The sequence below is a fragment of the Dreissena polymorpha genome, chromosome 15 (genome assembly GCF_020536995.1).
Source record: "Dreissena polymorpha isolate Duluth1 chromosome 15, UMN_Dpol_1.0, whole genome shotgun sequence".
Classification (NCBI taxonomy): domain Eukaryota; kingdom Metazoa; phylum Mollusca; class Bivalvia; order Myida; family Dreissenidae; genus Dreissena; species Dreissena polymorpha.
Genome location: NC_068369.1, coordinates 31668655 through 31691040, shown reverse-complemented (window position 1 = coordinate 31691040; position 22386 = coordinate 31668655). Strand labels below are relative to the sequence as shown.

The 22386-nt window shown below is 36.5% G+C and overlaps 3 protein-coding genes across 8 annotated transcripts in view; all 3 read left to right on the top strand.

Moving 5' to 3' along the window:
• LOC127861225 (uncharacterized) overlaps positions 1–22386 on the top strand; it is a 323777-nt gene that overhangs the window by 210129 nt on the left and 91262 nt on the right. For 3 of the 5 annotated variants that reach the window (XM_052399639.1, XM_052399637.1, XM_052399634.1), the window contains exon 1: positions 17962–18538. In XM_052399639.1, the coding sequence (XP_052255599.1) occupies positions 18442–18538 (97 nt within the window). In that variant the 5' untranslated portion in view covers positions 17962–18441. Of the gene's footprint in view, positions 1–17961; positions 18539–22108; positions 22280–22386 lie in introns of those variants that run through there. The other 2 variants (XM_052399638.1, XM_052399636.1) reach the window with 2 other exon arrangements.
• The window catches only part of LOC127861230 (uncharacterized), a 235241-nt gene that overhangs the window by 121593 nt on the left and 91262 nt on the right, over positions 1–22386 (top strand). The gene's annotated exons all lie outside the window — the stretch shown is intronic.
• LOC127861233 (homeobox protein MOX-1-like) lies at positions 3570–9704 on the top strand. The gene is made up of 3 exons (XM_052399651.1): positions 3570–3657; positions 7519–7757; positions 8163–9704. The coding sequence occupies exons 1-3, from the start codon at positions 3582–3584 to the stop codon at positions 8331–8333; spliced, it is 486 nt and encodes a 161-aa protein (XP_052255611.1). The 5' UTR covers positions 3570–3581; the 3' UTR covers positions 8334–9704.

Here is a 22386-nt window from a genome sequence, read left to right as displayed (position 1 = left end):
GGAAACAACAGCTTCACAGTCAATTCTAGAAACCATAAAGAATACTAGATTAGCTTTGAATACAGGGAAGTTTATGTTGCGAGACGTAGACATCAGGAGCGCGAGCCTTGGCGAGCGCTTTCGGTGTTCGAGCCGAGCAACATAAACTTCTCTGTATTCAACGCTAATCCTAGTATTCTATTTATCCCATTTGATTTTTTTTTAACGTGACATTTAACATAAATAGATCTAATAACCTTAACAATAATTTTAATTCATTCTTAAAAGCGCTTAAAATCTAACGAAAGTAACCATGCGTAGTGATATAAGTATAAGTATTGTATAAGTATTTGAGGTATTTGTTCTGGTGCGCAAAATAGCCTTTAAAAAATTCACACACAAACTGTAAAACGAGTAAAAATATCACCATATGTCTCGATTCAATTTTACGCAGCATGCGAATTGTAACACATTACGACCGCGAAAAGAAGATTTTACTTCACTATAATTCATTTTAATTTCGAAAGAAAATGATCAAAATCCAATAAGGCGGCGATTTCTCCTAATAAAATGATGTCGATGTCAACATACATGTACACCATCAACGACCTTGACAATTTCGACGAGTAAACAGAAAATTGCAGCGACTGACACTTTATTTGACTTAATATACAGGGCAATACGTTTTCCGACTTCGGACAACGAATTAAAGGACGCGCAGAACTTTTTTTTATATAATGTTATGGGTATGCCGTGTGTGATCCGATGCATCAATGGCGCCCATGTTAAAATCATTTCCCCGAGAACAGTGAACGACAAAAGCACAAACAAAAACCAAAACACGTTCGAACTAGTATCCTACCTTCAATTATCCTTTAAAATCCATCTAATAATCCATTTAACTCAATATTTGACGATTTTGCATCTAGGATCTTTAATAATTATTTTAGCATAGTTAAATAAAGACCCTATTGCCATCATATCACTATATTCAAATGAAAACTCAATAAACTTTCTTCTTCGTCACACGCTACGTCATGTACTCTAGATCTTCTATGTACATTACTGCTGTTAAAATGAACCGGAGCAGTTTATCAAGTAATAGCCGTTGGTAAACTCGGTTGCATTTGCAGATTTCTGCATACAAACATAATTATGTTTAAACTTGCACAATGTTTTATTTGTCTATGGTAAATGCCCTTATTGTGCAAGAAAAAAAAATGAATATATAAATACAGAAAGAATGGAAAACATTCCATAACACAACAGATAAATGAGTTGATAATACCCGTGTACAAAATGGGACATTCCGAATTCCAGTGTGGTGCTATTATTACCATCTAATACTTTACACAGCTCTATGCCTTACGTGCATTAAATCGGAAAGCAAATATTGCAGATTATTTATGAATTGTGCGATATTTGTATGGCTTGTTGTACATTCTTAAATGTCAAAAGTACATGCATGGATTATAAACAATGCACATTACACGAAATAAGAAAAATGTGATTAATTGACAATTCAAATATGTCGATATACAGTACATGTACATGTGAAATAAGTCGCGTTTAAAATGAATCGTCAACAATTTTTGGGGGAAAATGACGCAATAAGTATGTCATTTTATGACGCCATCAATCAGCTGAATCATTTTACGGATGTCGAAAAAATATGTCATATGACTAGATTTAAAGGTTGAAGGTCGTATAATTTTGAGGCTAAAGTTTTATCGACTTTATTTCTTATGAAAAATCATTCAGTGGTAAGGTAAAAAGTAGTCCGTGCACGCGACAGGTTTATCCTCAGTGTTGAATACAGGCTAGTTTATTCCATAGGGTGTTATACCGTCAATGTCGCGTTGAAAATGGGATAAAATACAGTTTGCGTGTGTTATCAATATTGTTTGCACATTGTCAGCACTTGAGCTTTTATACTTCAAAAGTTATGTTTTCATATTTAGTAATTACTTCCATCATGCATTCGGAGCACTTATCCATTTTACAGCATATATGCATTGTTGTTACCTATCCAGAAAGGTTTTTAAACAAAATATTTTCTTTTTTCAAAATTGACCTTTAAACATGTTAAAGCATTAAGTTTCAAACAATACGTAGATCAAGCAGGTGAATCATGACCTCACTTAAAATGCACGACATTCGATGTTATCAAGGTCAGTTCGCGGTCAGTCTCTCCCGGAATCGTTCACTCTGGATCAGCAGAAGATTAATTGCTTAAATCTGCATATCTTACGGAGGAGTCCGGAGATAGCCGATGTATCACGATTGGAAATCGTTATTGCAGTGCTATCGAGTTAACATGGGCGATCTTGCATTACATTTTAGTTTAAACCTATTTATTTTAGCTCGATTGCATCGAAAGCCTAGGGCTTATATTAACGCTCTCGAGTCCGTTTCCTGGGCCTAGAACCAGTACTTGGTGTTTTGGGGGGAGATCTAGAAAACGCTCCCACGGTGTATATCGAACCCATGACCTCCCGGTCGCTAGGCGGACACCATATCCATTACACCACGACGACCTCAAATACTATATTTTGAAGGTGAACTGTAAATATATTTTGACCAGAAATATCTTATATGAAGATATACGGCGTATTCTATTATCATGTACACAACTGCATGTAAAAACATATTATTTACGTACTTTCAACAATAATATCATAAATACCATAAATACTATTTAAGACCGGTTTAATAAAAAATATTTCTCCAACGTGAACAATATACTATACATGATCGCGATGACTTCCAAAACTATCAATAATCGAATCAAATTAAAATGTACGGCACTGCACTATTACAGGTCTGTTGGAATAACGCGCGTTTAAATATTTTAAATATGCATGGATGATAATTTGTATATGAGCTGTCGAGAACATAATTCCTCCACAGCACTCACACATATATACATTCGTATAATTGTAATTACTAATATGATACAATTTGTAATTTTAATTTTCAAATGACCGCCTATGATATTTATCCCCTGACATCGATCCGGACAAACCGGGCTTCATTCATATGAGTAAAGTGTACTCCTAAATTAGCCCGTGCAGTCCGCACAGGCTTATCTCGGACGACACTTTCCGCTTGTATGTCATTTTTTGTTTTAAGTAGGTCTCTTTTAAACAAATTTAAATGCGGCGTAAATTTTATTTCCTGATCGTCCTGTGCGGACGACACAGGCTATTCTGGGACGACACTTTACGCAAATGCAGTAAGCCCCGTTTTCCCATTTCACGGCTTGTATTAACTTTGCCCGGAGACCAGTCTACAAAGAACCCCCACTTGTGCAGGAAATTTCGTCTGCAGGTGTCACATTTGCAATTAACTTACAAATGTATAATGACTAAACACGCCGAAATCGAACCAAAACACTGAACGCCCTCCCTGTTGGGTGTTGATACTGTTAAAATAGTTGCTAGCATCTTGAAATCGTTTTGTACAGGATTGCTGATGGTCATTTACGATGCAAATATGAAAAAAACTGTTTATCGCATTTTGTGTGAGCATAGTGTAAATAAAACACAAAATAGCCGATAAGAAAAGCTTCTTTGAAGCGTTTACCTGGTTTTCTGTGGTCCATGTCTGAAATTTGGAACGCAAATAGATATGCAGACGGTTCAATGTTCTATTTGAATACAAAGAAAGAATGCACACGTGAGTACGATCATTACATGTGCTGGTGATATTTATGTGAAACAAGGATGCTAATCGTGATATAAGTTAAGATATTGTTGTAAATTATTTTTTAATGATATTCTTCAAAGTGGTGTACTAAAGAAATGGCAAAAATTACCTGTACAAGAGTTTTTTTAAATATGGCTTTCAAGGAAATAAATAAAACAATTCATTCGAAATAGAACAACATTGCAACAATAGGTTGTGTGTTGATTGTCTTCATCTCTAATACATTAAAGCAAACGCACAACTATTTAAATCAAAGAAATTAAAGCGCGGTTAAGAGCATATTATATAAGAATGAATAACATTATGTGTTATCATGAATTGATTGGTAATTCGTGTTAAAATAATATTAATAAATGTATCGAATAATTAGTGATTTAGTGACTTTTGAATAATGCTGACGTGTTAACGTGTAAACCAAGCGAACAATTAGTGATTTATTATCTTATGAAATATGCTACCGTGCTAATCTGCGACTTCTGTGAAATGAATGTGCTGTACATGTATTTAAAAGGTGAAATACATATGATGGCATGAATTATTGCAAAACTATTGACAGTTGCTGACGAAAGGTTCGCTTTTATTTTATGGTCTTGCTAAAGGTATTGGTATTTATGTTTGAATAGCGAGTCCTTTGCAATCGCCCTTTAATATGAGTATCGATCTGGGAAAACGGGGCTTAATGAATGTGCGTTAAGTACGTAAAGTATCTTTCCAGATTAGCCCTTTGCAGTCATGGACGATACTTTCCGCTTTTATTGATACTTTCCGCTTTTATTGTATACTTTCCGCTTTTATTGATACTTTCCGCTTTTATTGATACTTTCCGCTTTTATTGTATTTTCCGTTTATATTAAGTATCTTCTTAACATAAAATCCCGTTTCTGTGGACCGTGTTGTTCTTTTATAACCTCTGCGCAGGCTTATCTAGGACGACACTTTACGCAAATGCATTAAACCCCTTTTTCCTGATCGCGGCTCATTGTGATATCGCTGCTTTTAAGAGTTTTATCAAGATATATTTAATGTTTCGTTGCCTCGCAAAACAAAATTGCATATACGATATGAACCAACATACACACAACTTTCTTTCGAGAAAAGTTAAATTCTTAAATTTAATTTCGCCTACCCTTTTCTGCAAATGTGTGAACTATTGACTATTGAAGTTTCTTCTAACAAAATTCCGATAATTTCTTGGAACTTGAACGCGGTTGGGAGTAAAATATATCTAAACTAGGAAGTTATGATAAGTCATACTCAACACCAAAGTATCCCGTGCTGTCTCAATCGATTTTCCGGTTATCACGTGCGCATCCGGTAAACCGACTTGATTTATTTCCTGTCGAAAGGCCGCCGGTGCACAATCTTAGGCAATGTCAGACAGTGTAAACTAGGGAGCGCAGAGTGCACATTATCGTACACATTAAATAAATGAACATTCATGTATATTTGTTCTGCGTTTTTGTGACTTGAGAAAAATAGTGATCATTTGTATGTGAGTGTTTATTCTGGTTGGGCAATATAAAAAACGAAACATAAAGAACAGAATCGTTGCGATTGTGTTACTCGATTTGGTATTGCAACTACAACAAACAAATTTACAAACTACTGGTTATAGTTTCCATTAAAAATTACGCATTAACATTCTTAAGTATTTTTAATAGAAAGTTTATTCTCACCAGCTGTTACAAAAATACAAGACGATATACTCCGATAAAATGTGTCTTGATCTGAGAAAACTGGGCTTAATTCATGTGCGTAAAGTGTCGACCCAGATTAGACTGTGCAGTCCGCACAGGCTAATCAGGGACGACAGTTTCAGCTTTAATGGTAGTTTTAGTTTCAAAGAAGTCCCTCCTTACCGAAAATCAAGTTTAGGCGGAAAGTGTCGTCCCTGATCAGCATGTGCGGACTGAACAGGTTAATCTGGGACGACACTTTACGCACATGTATTAAGCCCAGTTTTTTCAGAACAAGACACAAATATGAGCCTTGTCCTGGGAAAACGGTGCTTAATGCATGTGCGTAAAGTGTCGTCCCAGCCTAGCCTGTGCAGTCCCCAACGGCTAATTAGGCACAAAACTTTCCGTTTAAGTGGTCTTTTTTGTTAAATTGAGTCTCTTCTTAGCGAAAATCCAGTTTAGGCGAAACGTGTCGGCACTGATGAGCCTTTGGCTCATATAAATGATATGCTATTTCTACTCATCCTAACTCCGCACACCAGTCCCATATGTATTTGTGTGTTCTACATGTTTAAACATGTAAAGTAGAGAAAGTTTAATCTGAAGAAAATTGGCCCGCTTCCGAGACTATGCCTATTAAATGTTCGTCTGGAAAATATCATTATGTTTTGATGGTTATCGGATATCTTACTGCAGCACCTGTTTTGAATTAAACGTGTCTATCGCTATTCATATCTGTGCTCATTTAAAAGATAGTGTGTATCTTATTAATATGAAATCAAACACAGTTTTCGTGTGTGGGTAATCAAACGAAACAGGGCCGTCTTTTATAAGGAACCAAACGAAACCGAATTGTCGTCCGTTGTGAATAAAACGAGTAGTAGTTCTTAAATAATCGTACTAAACCGAAGTTTGTAGTTGTATTTTGAAGGCATCAATATATCCAGAGTTCCGATCGTGCGAATTTTGAATATCGACAGAATTCCCACAAAAAAGTAAATGGATATTATTAAGCAAGGGATATCAACAATGGAATTGTACTTCAAGAGTTCAGCTAGCGCATGGTTAACACACACGCTTTTCACCTCTACGACACCGGTTCGAATCCTGCACTCGGCTCAATGTTTTTTGTGTGTGTTATGTGGTCACCATACCGGACAGATGGGGTTTTCTCCGGATAATCCGATCCCCTCCACAGCACAAGACCATATCGAAAATTAAATAGTATTTCAGTATAAACATAAATAGCTGGAAATTGCAGCTATAATTTTAAATTCGTTCCAACTGTCGTCAGTCTATGCTTATTAGGTAGGAGTGCTGGACACACCCAGGGTCCCAACATTATACAGCCTCAGGCGCGAAGGTAACTCATAACCTTGGAAATACACAAATACACACACGGGTTGCAGCCTAGGCGTGGATAGACTTAAAAAAGGAAGCAAACTCACGTGCGGGCAAAATCATTTTAAATTTAACATGTTTTCTAAAGAATCAACAAGTACATACAATACAGATTTTTATGCTGCTTATGGCAATTTGAAATACATCTAAATTACTTTATTAAATAAGCCTGTGTTCTTGTTCAAAATTTGATTTGTACTACAAAGTTATGCTTCACGCAACGTGAAATTTTGTCACCGATTTTAGACGTATTCAAGGATTTATTCATATACAAATGTACCTAAAGACATCGTCATAAACTGCAAAAAAACACCGTCTTTTATGCAAAAATAAAGTTCTTAACGGTGCGATTACATTCTTCCAGCTCGTGTGTAAACCCAAGAAAACCCCTTCGATTCTGCACCCTGGTTTACTAATCATCGGTATTCTCCACTAAAACACCGCATATTATAACACATTAAATGATTGAAGTTCGTTCAATGAGAACGGGGCACAATGCACAGGCTAATCAGGGACGACCCTTTCCGCCTAAACTGGGCTATCATTGAAAAGTGACTTCATTTCAACGAAAAATTCCATGAAAACGGAAATTGTCGTTCCTGAAAATGCACATGCTGATCTGGGAGCTCATATATAAGGTCAGCTTCGACGTATTTCTGCACACAGTTTCTACAGTGTATCTATCTTTCACTGGTATTCTCAACCCAAATAACGGAAAACATTACACATAACGTGATTATTATTTTGTCAGTTCAACGTCGACGTCGACGCGAGAACCGTCAGAGACGTCAGAGGACGACGTTCACGTCAGATCAGATGCTGAAGCTGGAGCTCGAGTACGCGCGCACTGACTACGTCAGTCGACACCGACGGTTCGAGTTGGCGGCAACGCTGCAGTTGACGGAGAGGCAGATAAATAAAAATCTGGTTCCAGAACCGGCGGGCAAAAGACAAGAGGATGAAGAAGGCCCAGATCGACCACTCTCTGAGGTAAGTTACCTTACAATTATTGATAATGGGGTTAACTGCATTGCGTAAAGGGGCGTCCCACATTAACATGTGCGCTACGCACAGGCTAATCAAGAACGACACTTTTCGCCTTACCTGCATTTTTGCTACGAAGATACATCTCTTTAAACTCAAAAATATCATTAAAAACGGGAAGTGTCGTCCCTGATAAGCCTGTGCGATACGCACAGGCCTATCTCGAATGACACTCTACGCACATTCATTGAAGCCCTTTATATTCGTCGGCTTGTTATTTCGTGGTTAAACAAAATTACATTTTCGTAGAAGAGTAAAATCGCTGATTTCTAATTTTGGATAAAAAAGAGGAATTTTAGTTTGATTTAAATGTGAGGAATTGATCATGCTAATAGCGTTTCTATCTCACAGATCGATGGGTCTTCCGTCTGTTCAGTTACAATTTCCGTCACCGGTGACGCACTCCGATTCCTGCAGTACATGCGCAGTGCCACTTCCGTTTCCAACATCACTTCCGCTGAGGTTACCGTACGGACAGTTCCTTATCGGTTTCCCTCATCATTTCCGGTGAAAATGCAATAAAGAAAGTTTCAATTTTGGTTCTCACAGCGCTACCGGTGTGGTTGCCCTCGCGACAGTTCAACTTCCGGGTACCATGTCACTTTCGGTGAGGCTGCCCTAGGGAATGGGAGCGATGAAGTTATTAATCTTAAACTTTATAGTTTAGAGTTCCTTTTTGGTATTTACTAAATGTGACAAAAATTATTAAAAGGGATTAAGTTGTCAATATGTTAACAAGTACAAGTTTCAGAGTTGTTTTAAAAGTACACTATATTTATTTTCCTTGAAATCTTAAGTTGTCGTGATGTTGGTGACATTTATCAAGTGCGATTCCTTAAAAAAATTGTCTGCGTATTGACCTTTTAAGTTCAATCTATATCAGCCGACGATTTAAAAGGGGGCAGTCTACAGTTTTTCTTGAAAATCCACAGGCCGACAACCACTGGTCTGCAAAACACCCTCAAAACAAGGCCTTCAGTCACAACCTGAAAATAGATTCAGACAATTTTCAGTGCAGCTCATCAACAGCTTGCAAATAAAGCACAAAACAATGCAGAACATGCACTTAAAACTGATATCTGGGGCAAAATAGACCTTTTCGGGGGTCTCGAAACTTGCCCGTAAAAACCCCATTTTCAGATAAACCCGGCAATCACTTTTATCTTTCCGGGGAACAATACACACACAGTGGACAACTTGCTTTGCACCATCACAGCAAATGCTTTAAAACTGAGCCAAACAAAATGGGTCATTACCGTTTACTTTTTTTGCACTGTTAACTTATTTAAACTCACCGTTGAAATCTGTCGATTGCCGGCTGCTTCAAGCAGGAAGTACATGTGTTTACTTCTGGCCAGAATACACTTAATAGTTTCCCTATATAATTCAATGCAAAAGCGACAACTTTAGGCCAAAATAAATGCAACATTTTTCACATAGAGACCCCCATAACCTTTTCTTAAAGGCCATTCTAAGCGGGATCGATTTTTGCAATAAAAAAGATATGTCATGTTCAATGCAAGAAACAACTTGACCCAAATCAAAATCGACTGTTTTTGCAACTTTTTTTTTCGGCCGTTTCTTAGTGGAATGTAACCTTTTTCAGTGCGATGGTTTACTATAGTCTTCAAGTTTATCATATTTCAGGGATTCAGTAGTGAGCACCTATTCATGGTGTAAAACATGCCTTCCTGTCAACTATGGTATTTTTGTAGAGAGTACAGCCCTTCATGAAACGGTTATTTAGTGTACTGTAACCTTCTCACGCAGCATGTTGTTGTTGTTGACTAATTCCAGGTCACATAGTTTCGAATTACTGAAAACAAGTGAAATTGCTAGAATATTGACCATTTATACTTACATTTAAGCTCCTGGAGTCAAAAAAGAATTTTGTTTAGGCCATTTACCTTAAGTTCAGGAAATTGACCGGGGCCAATGCGCAAATATGGCTACATAGAGAATACTAGGTTAGCGTTGAATACAGAGAAGTTTATGTTGCGAGGCTTAGAACGCCGGAAGCGCGAGCCTTGGCGAGCGCTTTCGGTGTTCGAGCCGAGCAACATAAACTTCTCTGTATTCAACGCTAATCCTAGTATTCTATTTATCCCATTTGATTTTTTCAACGTGACGTTTAACATAAATAGATCTAATAACATTAACAATAATTTTAATTCCGTCATTAAAGCGCTTAAAATCTAACAAATGTAACCATGCGTAGTGATATACATGTATTTGTTCTGGTACGCGAAATAGTCTTTAAAAAATTCACAAACAAACTGTAAAACAAGTAAAAATATCACCATATGCCTACATTCAATTTTACGCAGTATGCGAATTTTAACACATAACGACCGCGAAAAGAAGATTTTACTTTACTATAATTTATTTTATTTTCGAAAGAAAATGATCAAAATCCAATATGGCGGCCATTACTCCTGACAAAATGCTGTCGATGTCAACATACATGTACACCATCGACGACCTAGTTCTGGCTACCATTACTTTAAATGTCGCTTTTTATGATTTTTGACTGGCGCGACTTTGTACAGGTCTGTCAATACTAAATAAACTGTACGCTGAAGTTTCTTTAGCTATCGAAGACCTTGACAATTTTGACGAGTAAACAGACAATTGCAGCGACTGACACTTTATTTGACAAAATATACAGGGCAATACGTTTTCCGACTTCGGACGACGAATTTCAGGACGCGCAGAACGTGTTTTTTATTATATAATGTTATGGGTATGCCGTGTGTGATCCGATGCATCAATGGCGCCCATGTTAAAATCATTTCCCCGAGATCAGGGAACGACAAAAGTACAATCAAAAATCAAAACATGTAAGAACTAGTATCTTACCTTTAATTATCCTTTAAAATCCATCTAATAATCCATTTAACTCAATTATTGACGATTTTGCATCTAGGGTCTTTAATAATTATTTTAGCATAGTTAAATAAAGACCCTTATGCCATTCTATCACTTTATTCAAATGAGTTTATGAACGCGATAAACTTTCTTCTTCGTCACACGCTACGTCATGTACTCTACATTACTGCTGTTCAAATGAACCGGAGCAGTTTATCTAATAATAGCCGTTGGTAAACTCGGTTGCATTTGCAGATTTCTGCATATAAACATAATTATGTTTAAACTTGCACAATGTTTTATTTATCTATGGTAAACGCCCTTATTGTAAGAAAAAATAATCTAATATATAAATACACAAAGAATGGAAAACATTCAAGTACACAACAGATGAATGAGTAGAAAATACCCGTGTACAAATGGGACGTTCCCAATTCCAGTGTGGTGCTATTTTTACCATCTTATACTTTACACAGCTCTATGCCTAACGTGAATTAAATAGGAAAGCAAACATAGCAGATTATTCATGAACTGTGCGATATGTGTATGGCTTGTTGTACATTCTTAATATTTAAGTTAAATGTCAAAAGTATATGCTTTGGTTATAAACAATGCACATTACACTAAATAATGTCATATGACTGGATTCAAAGGTTGAAGGTCGTATAATTTTGAAGCTCAAGTTTTGTCGACTTTGTTTCTTATGAAAAATCATTCAGTTTAAATATAAATAAAAAAATAACAAAACAAAAATCGTGTAATTTTATATTTTATTTCAACATTTCTTTTGGTGAATATGTCATATATATTTTTTTTCTGCAAAATATGAACATTTTCTTTTCATGGGTGACCTTAAAATTCGATCAATGAACCAAACAATATCGACCTAATTTTAGCGCATATCGCATGACGTCATTTATAAAGTAGTCCGTGCACGCGACAGGTATATTCCACAGTGTTGAATACAAGCAAGTATATTCCACAACGTGTTATACCGTCAATGTCGCGGTGAAAATGGGATAAAAAACTGTAGACTGCCTCCAAACAACCTTTTGGAGGATTCCGGAGACAATCGATGTATACCTATCTTTCGGATTATTCCGGACATGGTCGATGTATACCTATCTTATGAAGTATTCCGGAGATAGTCGCTTTATACATATCTTACGGAGGATTCCGGAGAGAGTCGATGTATATCTTTCTTACGGAGGATTCCGGAGATAGTCGATGTAAATTTATCGTACGGAGGATTCCGGGCATGGTCGATGTATCACGATTGGTGATGATTCATCAAGAAGATACGGAAACATATCGAGCGTTGTAGCACTTTAAGCATTTGCAAAGTCCACTACACTAAAGAAAATAGTATTTTCTTCAGTTTTATTTAAGGGGCTAATTTGCTGCACGGGTGTGAAGAGGGGGTGCGCATATAGATTTGCAAATGTTCGAATGTAAACTTGAAGAGTTGAGTATAAAATTATGAAACTTTACAAAGTGATCCGCATGTGAACTTGCGCGCGTTTGTGTTTTGATTCAGGCTGTTTTTCGGCTGTGTTTAGCTGTCTCATCCAGACTTTTACCTTAATTGACCTTTGCAATTTCCCAACAATGTCCTGAGACCATTTTCGGCAAATAGGCCTATATGAATAAATTGAATTTTCGTATTTAAGTAAAAATAACAAAACTGCGCGAAATAGAAAGCGTGCAATCTACAAAACTTAATCGCATTTACATAAACAGGTAATTTAATTAACTCTGTATTTTTAGTAGTATAGCGTAAACAACATTTACATTATGCGTGAATTAATATGAAAGGGATTGCAACGATGTAAACTGCGTGTTAAGCGTAAAAGTATTTTATCTACAATAATAAGGCTAAAGGTAAACAACAGCTTTACACTCAATTATATATTTCAATACAGTTTGTGTGTGTCGCTCAATATTATTTTGCACATGGTCAGCACCCAAGCTTGTATTCTTCAAAGGCTATGTTCTTATATATTTATTTATAACTGCAATATTGTATTTTGTGCACTAATCTTTTGTTATAGCATATATGCATAGTTGTTACCTATCCGGATAGCTTTTAAGCAACATATTTTTCTTTTTTATTCAAAATTGACCTTTAAATTGTTAAAGCATAACGTTTTAAACAGTACGTAGATCAAGCAGGCGAATCGTTACCTCATTTAAACAATCGTGATACATCGACAATCTCCGGAATCCTCCGTAAATAAATTTACGGAAAAAATCGTCTGCTGATCCTGAGTGCTCGCTTAAAATGCACGACATTCCATCATCCCGCATGTTATCAAGGTCAGTTCGCGGTCAACCTGCTCCGGAATCGTTATAACAATGTCATCAAGATAACTGGACTGGAAATATATTTTGACCAGAAATATTTTACATTAATATGTCTAGACCGAATCTGTTTTGAGCTAAATCAACGCTATGATTGTTGTACGGCTATCATTCACGTACGAATTTAATAGCATTTTCAGCGTTTAATTTGTAGATGAACTGTGAAAAGAGTTTTCTTCATATGCAGACATTATCGTTCAAGATTAGCCTGTGCAGTATGCACAAACTAATCCGGGACGACCCTTTCCGCTACTATGTGGAAAGTGTTGTCCTTGATTAGCCTGTGCGGACTGCACAGGCTAATAAAAGGCCACACTTTACTCACATGCATTAAACCCCTTTTTCACAGAGCACGACCCATTTGTATTTTAACTTTCGAGACAATAATGCCTCCTTAGCCCACACACATCGAAATTATTATATTAAATTTAATTACTCGAATGAGTATGATATGTTATTTTAATATTAATGTGACCGCATAAAAACTTTGTGTCCTGAACTTGGAATCCGCTTGAGCATCGCTTTGGAGAAACCGGGCTTCATGCATGTGCACAAAATGTCGTTCCAGATTAGCCTGTGCAGTCGACACGGGCTAATCTAGGATGACACTTTCCGCTTGTATGTCATATTTCGTTTATGCTTGGTCTCTTCTAAACCAAATCCAGTGCGGGCGTAACTTATCGTCCCTGATCATCCTTTGCGGACCCCACAGGCTATGCTGGGACGACACTTCACGCACATGCATTAGGCCCCGTTTTCCCAGGTCTTGTGCCATATACAACTTTGCCCGGAGACCAGTCTACAAAGAACCCCTACTTGTGCAGGAAATCTTACTGCAGGTTTCACGTATGCAATTAACTAACAAGTGTATCATGACTAAAACACGCCGAAATCGAATCAAAACACTGAACGCCCTGTTGGAGTGTTGATACTGTTAACATAGTTGCTAGTAACTTGAAATCGTTTTGTGCATGATTACCTATGGTCATTTGCGATGCAAATATAACAAAAATGTTTATTTATGATTTTGTGTGAGCATCGTGTAAAAAAAACACAAAATAGCCGACAAGAAAAGTTTCTTTGAAGCGTTTACCTTGATTTCTGTGGTCCATGTGTCTGAAATTTGGAACTTAAATAGATATGCAGACGGTTCAATGTTCTATTTGAATACAAAGAAATAATGCACACGTGTGCACGATCATTACGTGTGCTGGTGATATTTATGTGAAACAAGGATGCTAATCGTGATATAAGTTCAGATATTGTTGATATTCAAGGAAATAAATACAACATTGCATTTGAAATATAACAGCATTGCAATAATATGTGGTGGGTTGACTGCTTTCATCTCGTATACATTAAAGCAAACGCACAGCGATTTAAATTAAGGAAATTAAAGCGCGGTTAAAATCATATTAGATAAGATTAAATAAAATTGTGTGTTATCATGAATTGATTGGTCATTCGTGTTTATTAATAATGATAAATCTGTAGAACAATTAGTGATTTATTAACTTGTGAAATATGCTGACGTGTTAATCTGCGACTTCTGTGAAATGAATGTGCTGTACATGTATTTAAAAGCTGAAATAAATATGATGACATGAAATTTCGCAAAACTAGAGACAGTTGCCGACAAAAAGTTCGCTTTTGTTTTATGGTCTTGCTAAAGGTTTTGGTATTTATGTTTAAATAGCGAGTCCTTTGCAATCGCCCTTTAATATGAGTATCGATCTGGGAAAACGGTGCTTAATGAATTTGCGTTAAGTACGTAAAGTATCTTCCCTGATTAGCCCTTGCAGTCATGGACGATACTTTCCGCTTTTATTGTAAACTTTCCGCTTGTATTGTATACTTTCCGCTGTTATTGTATACTTTCCGCTTTTATTGTATACTTTCCGCCGTTATTGTATACTTTTCGCTTTTATTGTATACTTTCCGCTTTTATTGTATACTTTCCGCTTTTATTGTATACTTTCCGCTTTTATTGTATACTTTCCGCTTTTATTGTATAATTTCCGCTTTTATTTTATGTTTCGTTTACATCAAGTATCTTCTTAACAAAAAATCCAGTTTCTGTTACGGCACTTCCGCTTATGACATCAAATTGTGTTGAAAACAGTGTTGTTCTTTTTTAGCCTCTGCACAGGCTTATCTGGGACGACACTTTACGCAAATGCATAAAACCCCTTTTTCTGATCGCGGCTCATTGTGATATCGCTTTTAAGAGTTTTATGAAGATATATTTAATGTTTCGTGGCCTCGCAAAACAAAATTGCATATACGATATGAACCAACATACACACAACTTTCTTTCGAGAAAAGTTAAATTCTTAAATAATTTCTTGGAACTTGAACGTGGTATGGAGTAAAATATATCTAAACTAGGAAGTTATGTTAAGTCATACTCAACACCAAAGTATCCCTTGCTATCTCAATCGATTTTACGGTTATCACGTGTGCATCCGGTGAACCGACTTGATTTATTTCCTGTCGAAATGCCGCCGGTGCACACTTTTTGGCGATGTCAGACAGTGTAAACTAGGGATCGCAGAGTGCACATTATCGTACACATTAAATAAATGGACATTCATGTATATTTGTTTTGCGTGTTTGTGACTTGATGAAAAAATAGTGATCATTTGTATGTTAGTGTTTATTCTGGTTGGGCAATATAAAAAACGAAACATAAAGAACAGAATCGTTGCTATTGTGTTACTCGATTTGGTACTGTAACTAAAACAAACAAATTTACAAAATACTGGCTATAGTCTCCATTCAAAGTAACGCATTAAAATTCTTAAGTATGTTTAATAAACAGTTTATTTTCACCAGCTGTAACAAAAACACAAGACGATATACCGCGATAAAATATGAGCCTAGTCCTGGAAAAACGGTGCTTAAAGCATGTGCGTAAAGTGTCGTCCCAGCCTAGCCTGTGCAGTACCGAACGGCTAATCAGGCACGAAACTTTCCGTTTTAGTGGTACTTTTCGTTAAAGTGAGTCTCTTCTTAGCGAAAACCAAGTTTAGGGGAAACTAGTCGCCCCTTATAAGCCTGTGGCTCATATAAATAATATGCTATTTCTACTCATCTAAACTTCGCACACATGCCATAAATGCCCCATATTTATTTGTGTGTACCACATGTTTAAAGTAGAGAAGGTTTTATCTGAAGAAAATTGGCCCGCTTCCAAGACTATAAAATGTTCGTCATGACACTATCATTATGTGTTGATGGTTATCGGATATCTTACTGAAGCACCTGTTTTGAATTAAACGTGTCTATCGCTTTTCATTTCTGTGCTAATTTGAAAGATAGTGTGTGTGTCATAAGGTATGAAATCAAACTCAGTTTTCGTTCGTGAGTAATCAAACGAAACATGGCTGTCTTTTATAAGGAATCAAACGAAACCGAGTTGACGTTCGTTGTGAATAAAATCAGTAATAGTCCTTAAATAATCGTACTTAACAGAAACATGTAGTTGTATTTAAAAGGCATTAATATACACAGAGTTGCCGATCGTGCGAATTTAAACCAACCAGAGTTGTTGTTCGTAAGAATTCAAACCAACCAGAGTCGTCGTTCGTGAGTAATCAAACAGTGTGTTTTTTCTCTTTGAGAATGGAATTAAACAGAGTTTAAATCAAACCATAAGAAAACAAACCGAAACAGCTGTCTTTCAAGAAAGAAAAAGACCCGTAGTTGTGTTTTTGGAAATTAAACTAATCAGCATGTTTTTTTTTGTAAGAAAACAAGGGAAATTTAGTTCTCGTTTGTAAGGAATCAAACCTGACATATTTTTTATTTCGATAATAGTAATATGTGTCGTTCGTTAACAATAAAACCAAGCGCAGATATCGTTCGTTTTTTACTCAGACCAACGTTGTATTTCGTACAAAATCAAACCAAACACAGTTGTCATTCGTAAGGTATCAGATCAAACAGAGTAGACGCTTGAAAGAAAGCAAAATAAACAGAGTTGTCTTCATTATATATTCATATCAAACAGACTTGTCGTTTGTATAAATTCATACCAAACAGAGTTGTCGTTCGCACAAATTCAAACCAATCAGAGTTGTCGTTCGTGTAAATTCATACCAAACAGAGTTTTTGTTCGTTTAAATTCATACCAAACAGAGTTGTAGTTCTTATGGAATCAAACCAAGTGGGTTTGGGTGGGAGCTCAGTAAACGAAGTCCACGAATGTATATATCCATTTATTTGCCGACGTTAGCCATTATAGTCCGTGACGGAAAGATCTAGACGAGATAATAACCTTAATTTTATAAACAAAACCAAACATGTAAAACCATTGAATGCGAAATGAATATTGCATTTATTTCTCTACTATTTCGTGATACAATTTAACAAAATGTTATATTAATGTTTATAGTATCTACAAGGTTTACAACTTGCAAGGTTGGAATGAATGTCGACCAAAATGTTGGACTTGCGTTCACTAGACTTGGTCTTTGAAAATGAAAGCATGGTCAGTTAATCAATTGTGAAATAAAACAGTTCGATAGAACTAACAATGAGAATCGTTTTTCCGACAATCGATGTCGATACTGAACATAGCTACTATTGCATCAATCTTCAAGGTAAATGCCGTTCGAAAAGAATCAACCCAAACAGAGTTGTCGTTCTAATTGAATCAAACCAAACGGAGTTTTCATATGTCAAGTGCAAACAGAGACATTGCACTTTGGTCGTGCGATATAACTAACGTCATATAGCGCAGTAGTTTATACAATTACGCTAGACGGATGTTGTATATCAAAGATCTCGCCCTGCGTTCACAAAACGACACTTCCTGATTGAGAATTCCGCTGTAATATCCGCAAACGGAAACCTTGTGCGTACAATCTCAAGTGTTTTATTGGATTGATATTTTCAATGTAATCAGCTATAACATATATATGGGCCGTGCTCTGTGAAAAAGGGGTTTAATGCATGTGCGTAAAATGTCGTCCTAGATGAGCACGGCCCATATGTTTACTTACGCATGGTAGGTAACATTACGTTGGGTATGTACTCGTTTTTTTCGCAAATAACGTTTTACTACTGAAGGAATCTTGAAGTGCTATGTAGATATGCGTATTTGTTTTAACCAAAACATTAAACTAGAATTCTTGACTTCGAGGAATTGGCTTTATAGGTGCGTTATGATTTTATATAATTTTTCGGAGGTCCTAATGTCGCCTTCGCCCCATGTTCATAACGGATATAACACTGAACGCTCCGGATGCTGTTGATTTATCACCAATTGTACGGATGAGAAAAGGACAATGGGATAAAAGTAGACGAAACTATGTTATATTACAAGCATATTTAACAAACATACCAGAGTAAATAATTTGTAAATATTTGTGATAGATGTACGGACATTGTCTCCAATATGACCGGACTTTTGAAGCAAAATTCTACCGTCCTGCGACCGAAAAGGAAAGCGACGTTAACAGGATTTCTACTGGCTTGTATTATTGGAGCTTTAGGTAAGTCGAATTGTATTATTGTTCACAAATATGTTCGATTCATCGATAAGATATGTTGATATTGACAGCAAGAATTCGCGGTGTTTTGACTAAAATTGGGAAATAAGTGTTGTTGCTGTTTTTCTCAAATGCTTTAAATAGAGACTAGATGTGTTTTCAGTATTATAGTATTATTTTTTCTAAGGTTGAACTGATTTGGCTGGATTGTAGATGAACAAAATGTTTAAATCTATAAATGGTAATTTTAGGTCCTATTTGGAAAACATATTATACTGTTTATCAATTGGGAATGCGGCCGAAAACCGGTTCCAATTTTAATCGGATCCCCCCACTTATTATTATTCGTGTGACATTTATTTTGCGTAGAGTTTGTAGGTTGACCGCTCCACGAATTAAAGCTTACTTCTGATTGGTCGAAGCTTACTTCTGATTGGTCGCCGGTTCCGCACCATGATATATGTGCGTGTTTCGTGGGCTTGGCACCGGCACTACAGTGGGTTGAACGATCCACGAATTTGACACAAACACATCGGAAATGACTGGCACAAATCCATCTTTTTTTGCCAAAATCACAAATCCACAAATTAACGTGTCTACAAAAAAAGTCATTATTTGAAAAACCACGAAAGTTCATGGCGTCCAATGCAAATGAGATTACAGTAATTGACAGTTTATTCCTTGATACTGAATTGTAATTTGTTTTAGCTCAATTACATATCAACAAGTATCGTCCGACATTTTTACTTAAGACTTAATTTTCATTTAGAAGAAACGTCCTTTAAACAAATTCTATAAAAGCGAAAAGTGTCGTCCCTGATTCGCCTGTGTGGACCGCTTATGCTAATCTGGGACGCTTTACGCACATTCATTAAGCCCCCTTTTTCCAGAGCACGGTTCAATTTTTCTTTTCTGTTTGTCTCCGTATGCTATTTTAAACTGTGATTATCCCTCCAGCATTGAACTGCAGAGGTCGGGGGTATACTTGAACAACATTTGGCGTTTGTCCCTGTGCCCGCAAAAATAAATTTCGCACCGGTATAAGTGTACACGAATGAAACTTGTATGCATCATTCCTTATAACATGAAGCTTCGCATACGTATTTTAATATCAATGGTTAAAAGTCATAATTCTCTTTTACCGAAGAATTTCAATTACATAAGAATCACAACTTGCTACACAATACGAAATACGCCGTCGTGGGTATTCGTTACGCCATAATTACCGATGCCTGTTCGAAAGTCTGACCTCATATTAAGCGTACTAGTCGGCATAACTGGTGTTATTCTTCTAAGTAATGAAGCAGAAAGGTACTGGCATAAGAAAGTAGACTGATTGATGTTTAAGTTTGCTTTGGAACAGAGTCGGTATGTTTACCGAAACTCAAAATTACAGAATTAAGAATTACGGTCGTTAAAGAGGAATTAATTATAAGGTATATGTTCGGCTGCCAGTCTATTTAAACAATGTATGTGCAAAGAGGCCAAAATAATGAAATAGATGTGGTTTCGAAAACATTAAATTGCTTCGTGATAATATCTGTCGCGTTAACTAATAATGAAAAAACTCACATAAACTCTACATTACGCCCCTCAAAAAAAGAAACAAAAATAAACAACATCCCCCCCTCCAAAAAAACAAGCACCACCAACTACAAATCCAAACAAACAACAACGACAACATACAAACTTCAGCACACACAATAAAAAACAAACACAATAATAAAACATGACCAACCGCTAATTTCTTATTTCCTTTTTTGAATAACTTCTTAAGTATCCTATGATTGTTCTGCGACATTTTTTGTTAAATTTTTATTACTCGTTCAATCTAATAGAAGCAAAATATAATATGTGTTTTGTTATGATTAATGTAATTTCCGTGGATTGTAACCGGATTTATTTTTGATGGGAAGTTATTCAGTCACATAATTTTACTTTTATAATGTATCAGGAAACCTTTTACAAAGATAAAAATTGAAAATGATGCCAGTCTGTACATGAGCCTTGCTTTAGGAGAACTGGGTTAAATGCATGTGGTTCTCCGGATATGGATCAATAACGGAAAATTTGAAGTGCGGTGTTCAAAGTATAAGCATATCCGACAAAGTATTTAAATGTCTGAAAACATGAACGTGTCTTTTGTATGAAAAAATAAGTTTCAATAATGAGTCTCGCTCTAGGAAAACAGTGTTTAATGCATGCTCGCACTAGGAAAACGGTGTTTAATGTATGCTCTCACTAGGAAAACAGTTTTTAATGCATGCTCGCTCAAGGAAAACGGTGTTAAACGCATGCTCGCTCTAGGAAAACAGTGTTTAATGCATGCTCGCACTAGGAAAACGGTGTTTAATGTATGCTCGCTCTAGGAAAACAGTGTTTAATGCATGCTCGCACTAGGAAAACGGTGTTTAATGTATGCTCGCTCTAGGAAAACGGTGTTTAATGTATGCTCGCTCTAGGAAAACGGTGTTTAATGTATGCTCGCACTATGAAAACGGTGGTTAATGTATGCTCGCTCTAGGAAAACGGTGTTTAATGTATGCTCGCTCTAGGAAAACGGTGTTTAATGTATGCTCGCACTAGGAAATCGGTGTTTAATGCATGCTCGCTCTAGGAAAACGGTGTTTAATGTATGCTCGCTCTAGGAAAACGGTGTTTAATGTATGCTCGCACTAGGAAAACGGTGTTTAATGTATGCTCGCTCTAGGAAAACGGTGTTTTATGTATGCTCGCACTAGGAAAACGGTGTTTAATGCATGCTCGCTCTAGGAAAACGGTATTTAATGCATGCTCGCTCTAGGAAAACGGTGTTTAATGTGTGCTCACTCTAGGAAAACGGTGTTTAATGTATGCTCGCACTAGGAAAACGGTGTTTAATGTATGCTCGCTCTAGGAAAACGGTGTTTAATGTATGCTCGCACTAGGAAAACGGTGTTTAATGTATGCTCGCACTAGGAAAACGGTGTTTAATGCATGCTCGCTCTAGGAAAACGGTGTTTAATGCATGCTCGCTCTAGGAAAACGGTGTTTAATGCATGCTCGCTCTAGGAAAACGGTATTAAATGCATGTACGCTCTAGGAAAACGATGTTTAATGCATGTGCGCTCTAAGAAAACGGTGTTTAATGCATGTGCGCTCTAGATAAACGGTGTTTAATGCATGTGCGCTCTAGGAAAACGTTGTTTAATACATGTGCATCGCTTTAGGAAAACTGTGTTTAATGCATGTACGCAAAGTCTTTCTATATTAGCATGTGCAGTCCGCCTTTTCAGGGACGACATTTTTCGCCTAAACTTGATTTTGGCTAAAAAGATCCTTCTTTTAACAATAAATATCAGAAAAGCGGAAAGTTTTGTCTCTGATTAGCCTGTGCGGATTTCACAGGCTTATTTGACTTGACACTTTATACACTACCATTAAACCCTGTTTTCCAAAATCAAGGCTCTTTATGTGATAGTAAGTTGGAAAAATATTTTAAGGGATTGAGGCTGGGTAAAAGGAAAGAACGAGCAAACAAACGAATGAACAATTCTTGCTAGAGCCATCTTTATAAGTAATACTTTTTTCCAGAGGCCAATTTTATAAACAACCTGCCAAGCACGTGGTATGACGGGTACATGACATGTCGACAAAGCAAGCAGACCATGTTGAACTGGGGGATGTGGAAGGATGGAACAACGGACCTGAAAATACAATATCCCGTTTGGCTCTACGGCTTAGAAGTGCGAATCCACAACAAAAGTATACCAAGTACTTTAAAAGTGTATGTTCGGGATATTAAACATGGCAACTGATAACGATAATATATTTTTGGAAGCGATTAAGTACGCTTAAGGTATTCCCAACAA

Excerpts from the sequence above, each read along its gene's own strand:
- LOC127861233 (XM_052399651.1), top strand. The coding sequence starts at position 3,582 with ATGTCTGAAATTTGGAACGCAAATAGATATGCAGACGGTTCAATGTTC. Across the intron at positions 3,658-7,518 it reads TACAAAGAAAGAATGCACAC|TTCAACGTCGACGTCGACGC; the intron begins GTGAGTACGATC and ends TTATTTTGTCAG. Across the intron at positions 7,758-8,162 it reads CAGATCGACCACTCTCTGAG|ATCGATGGGTCTTCCGTCTG; the intron begins GTAAGTTACCTT and ends TCTATCTCACAG.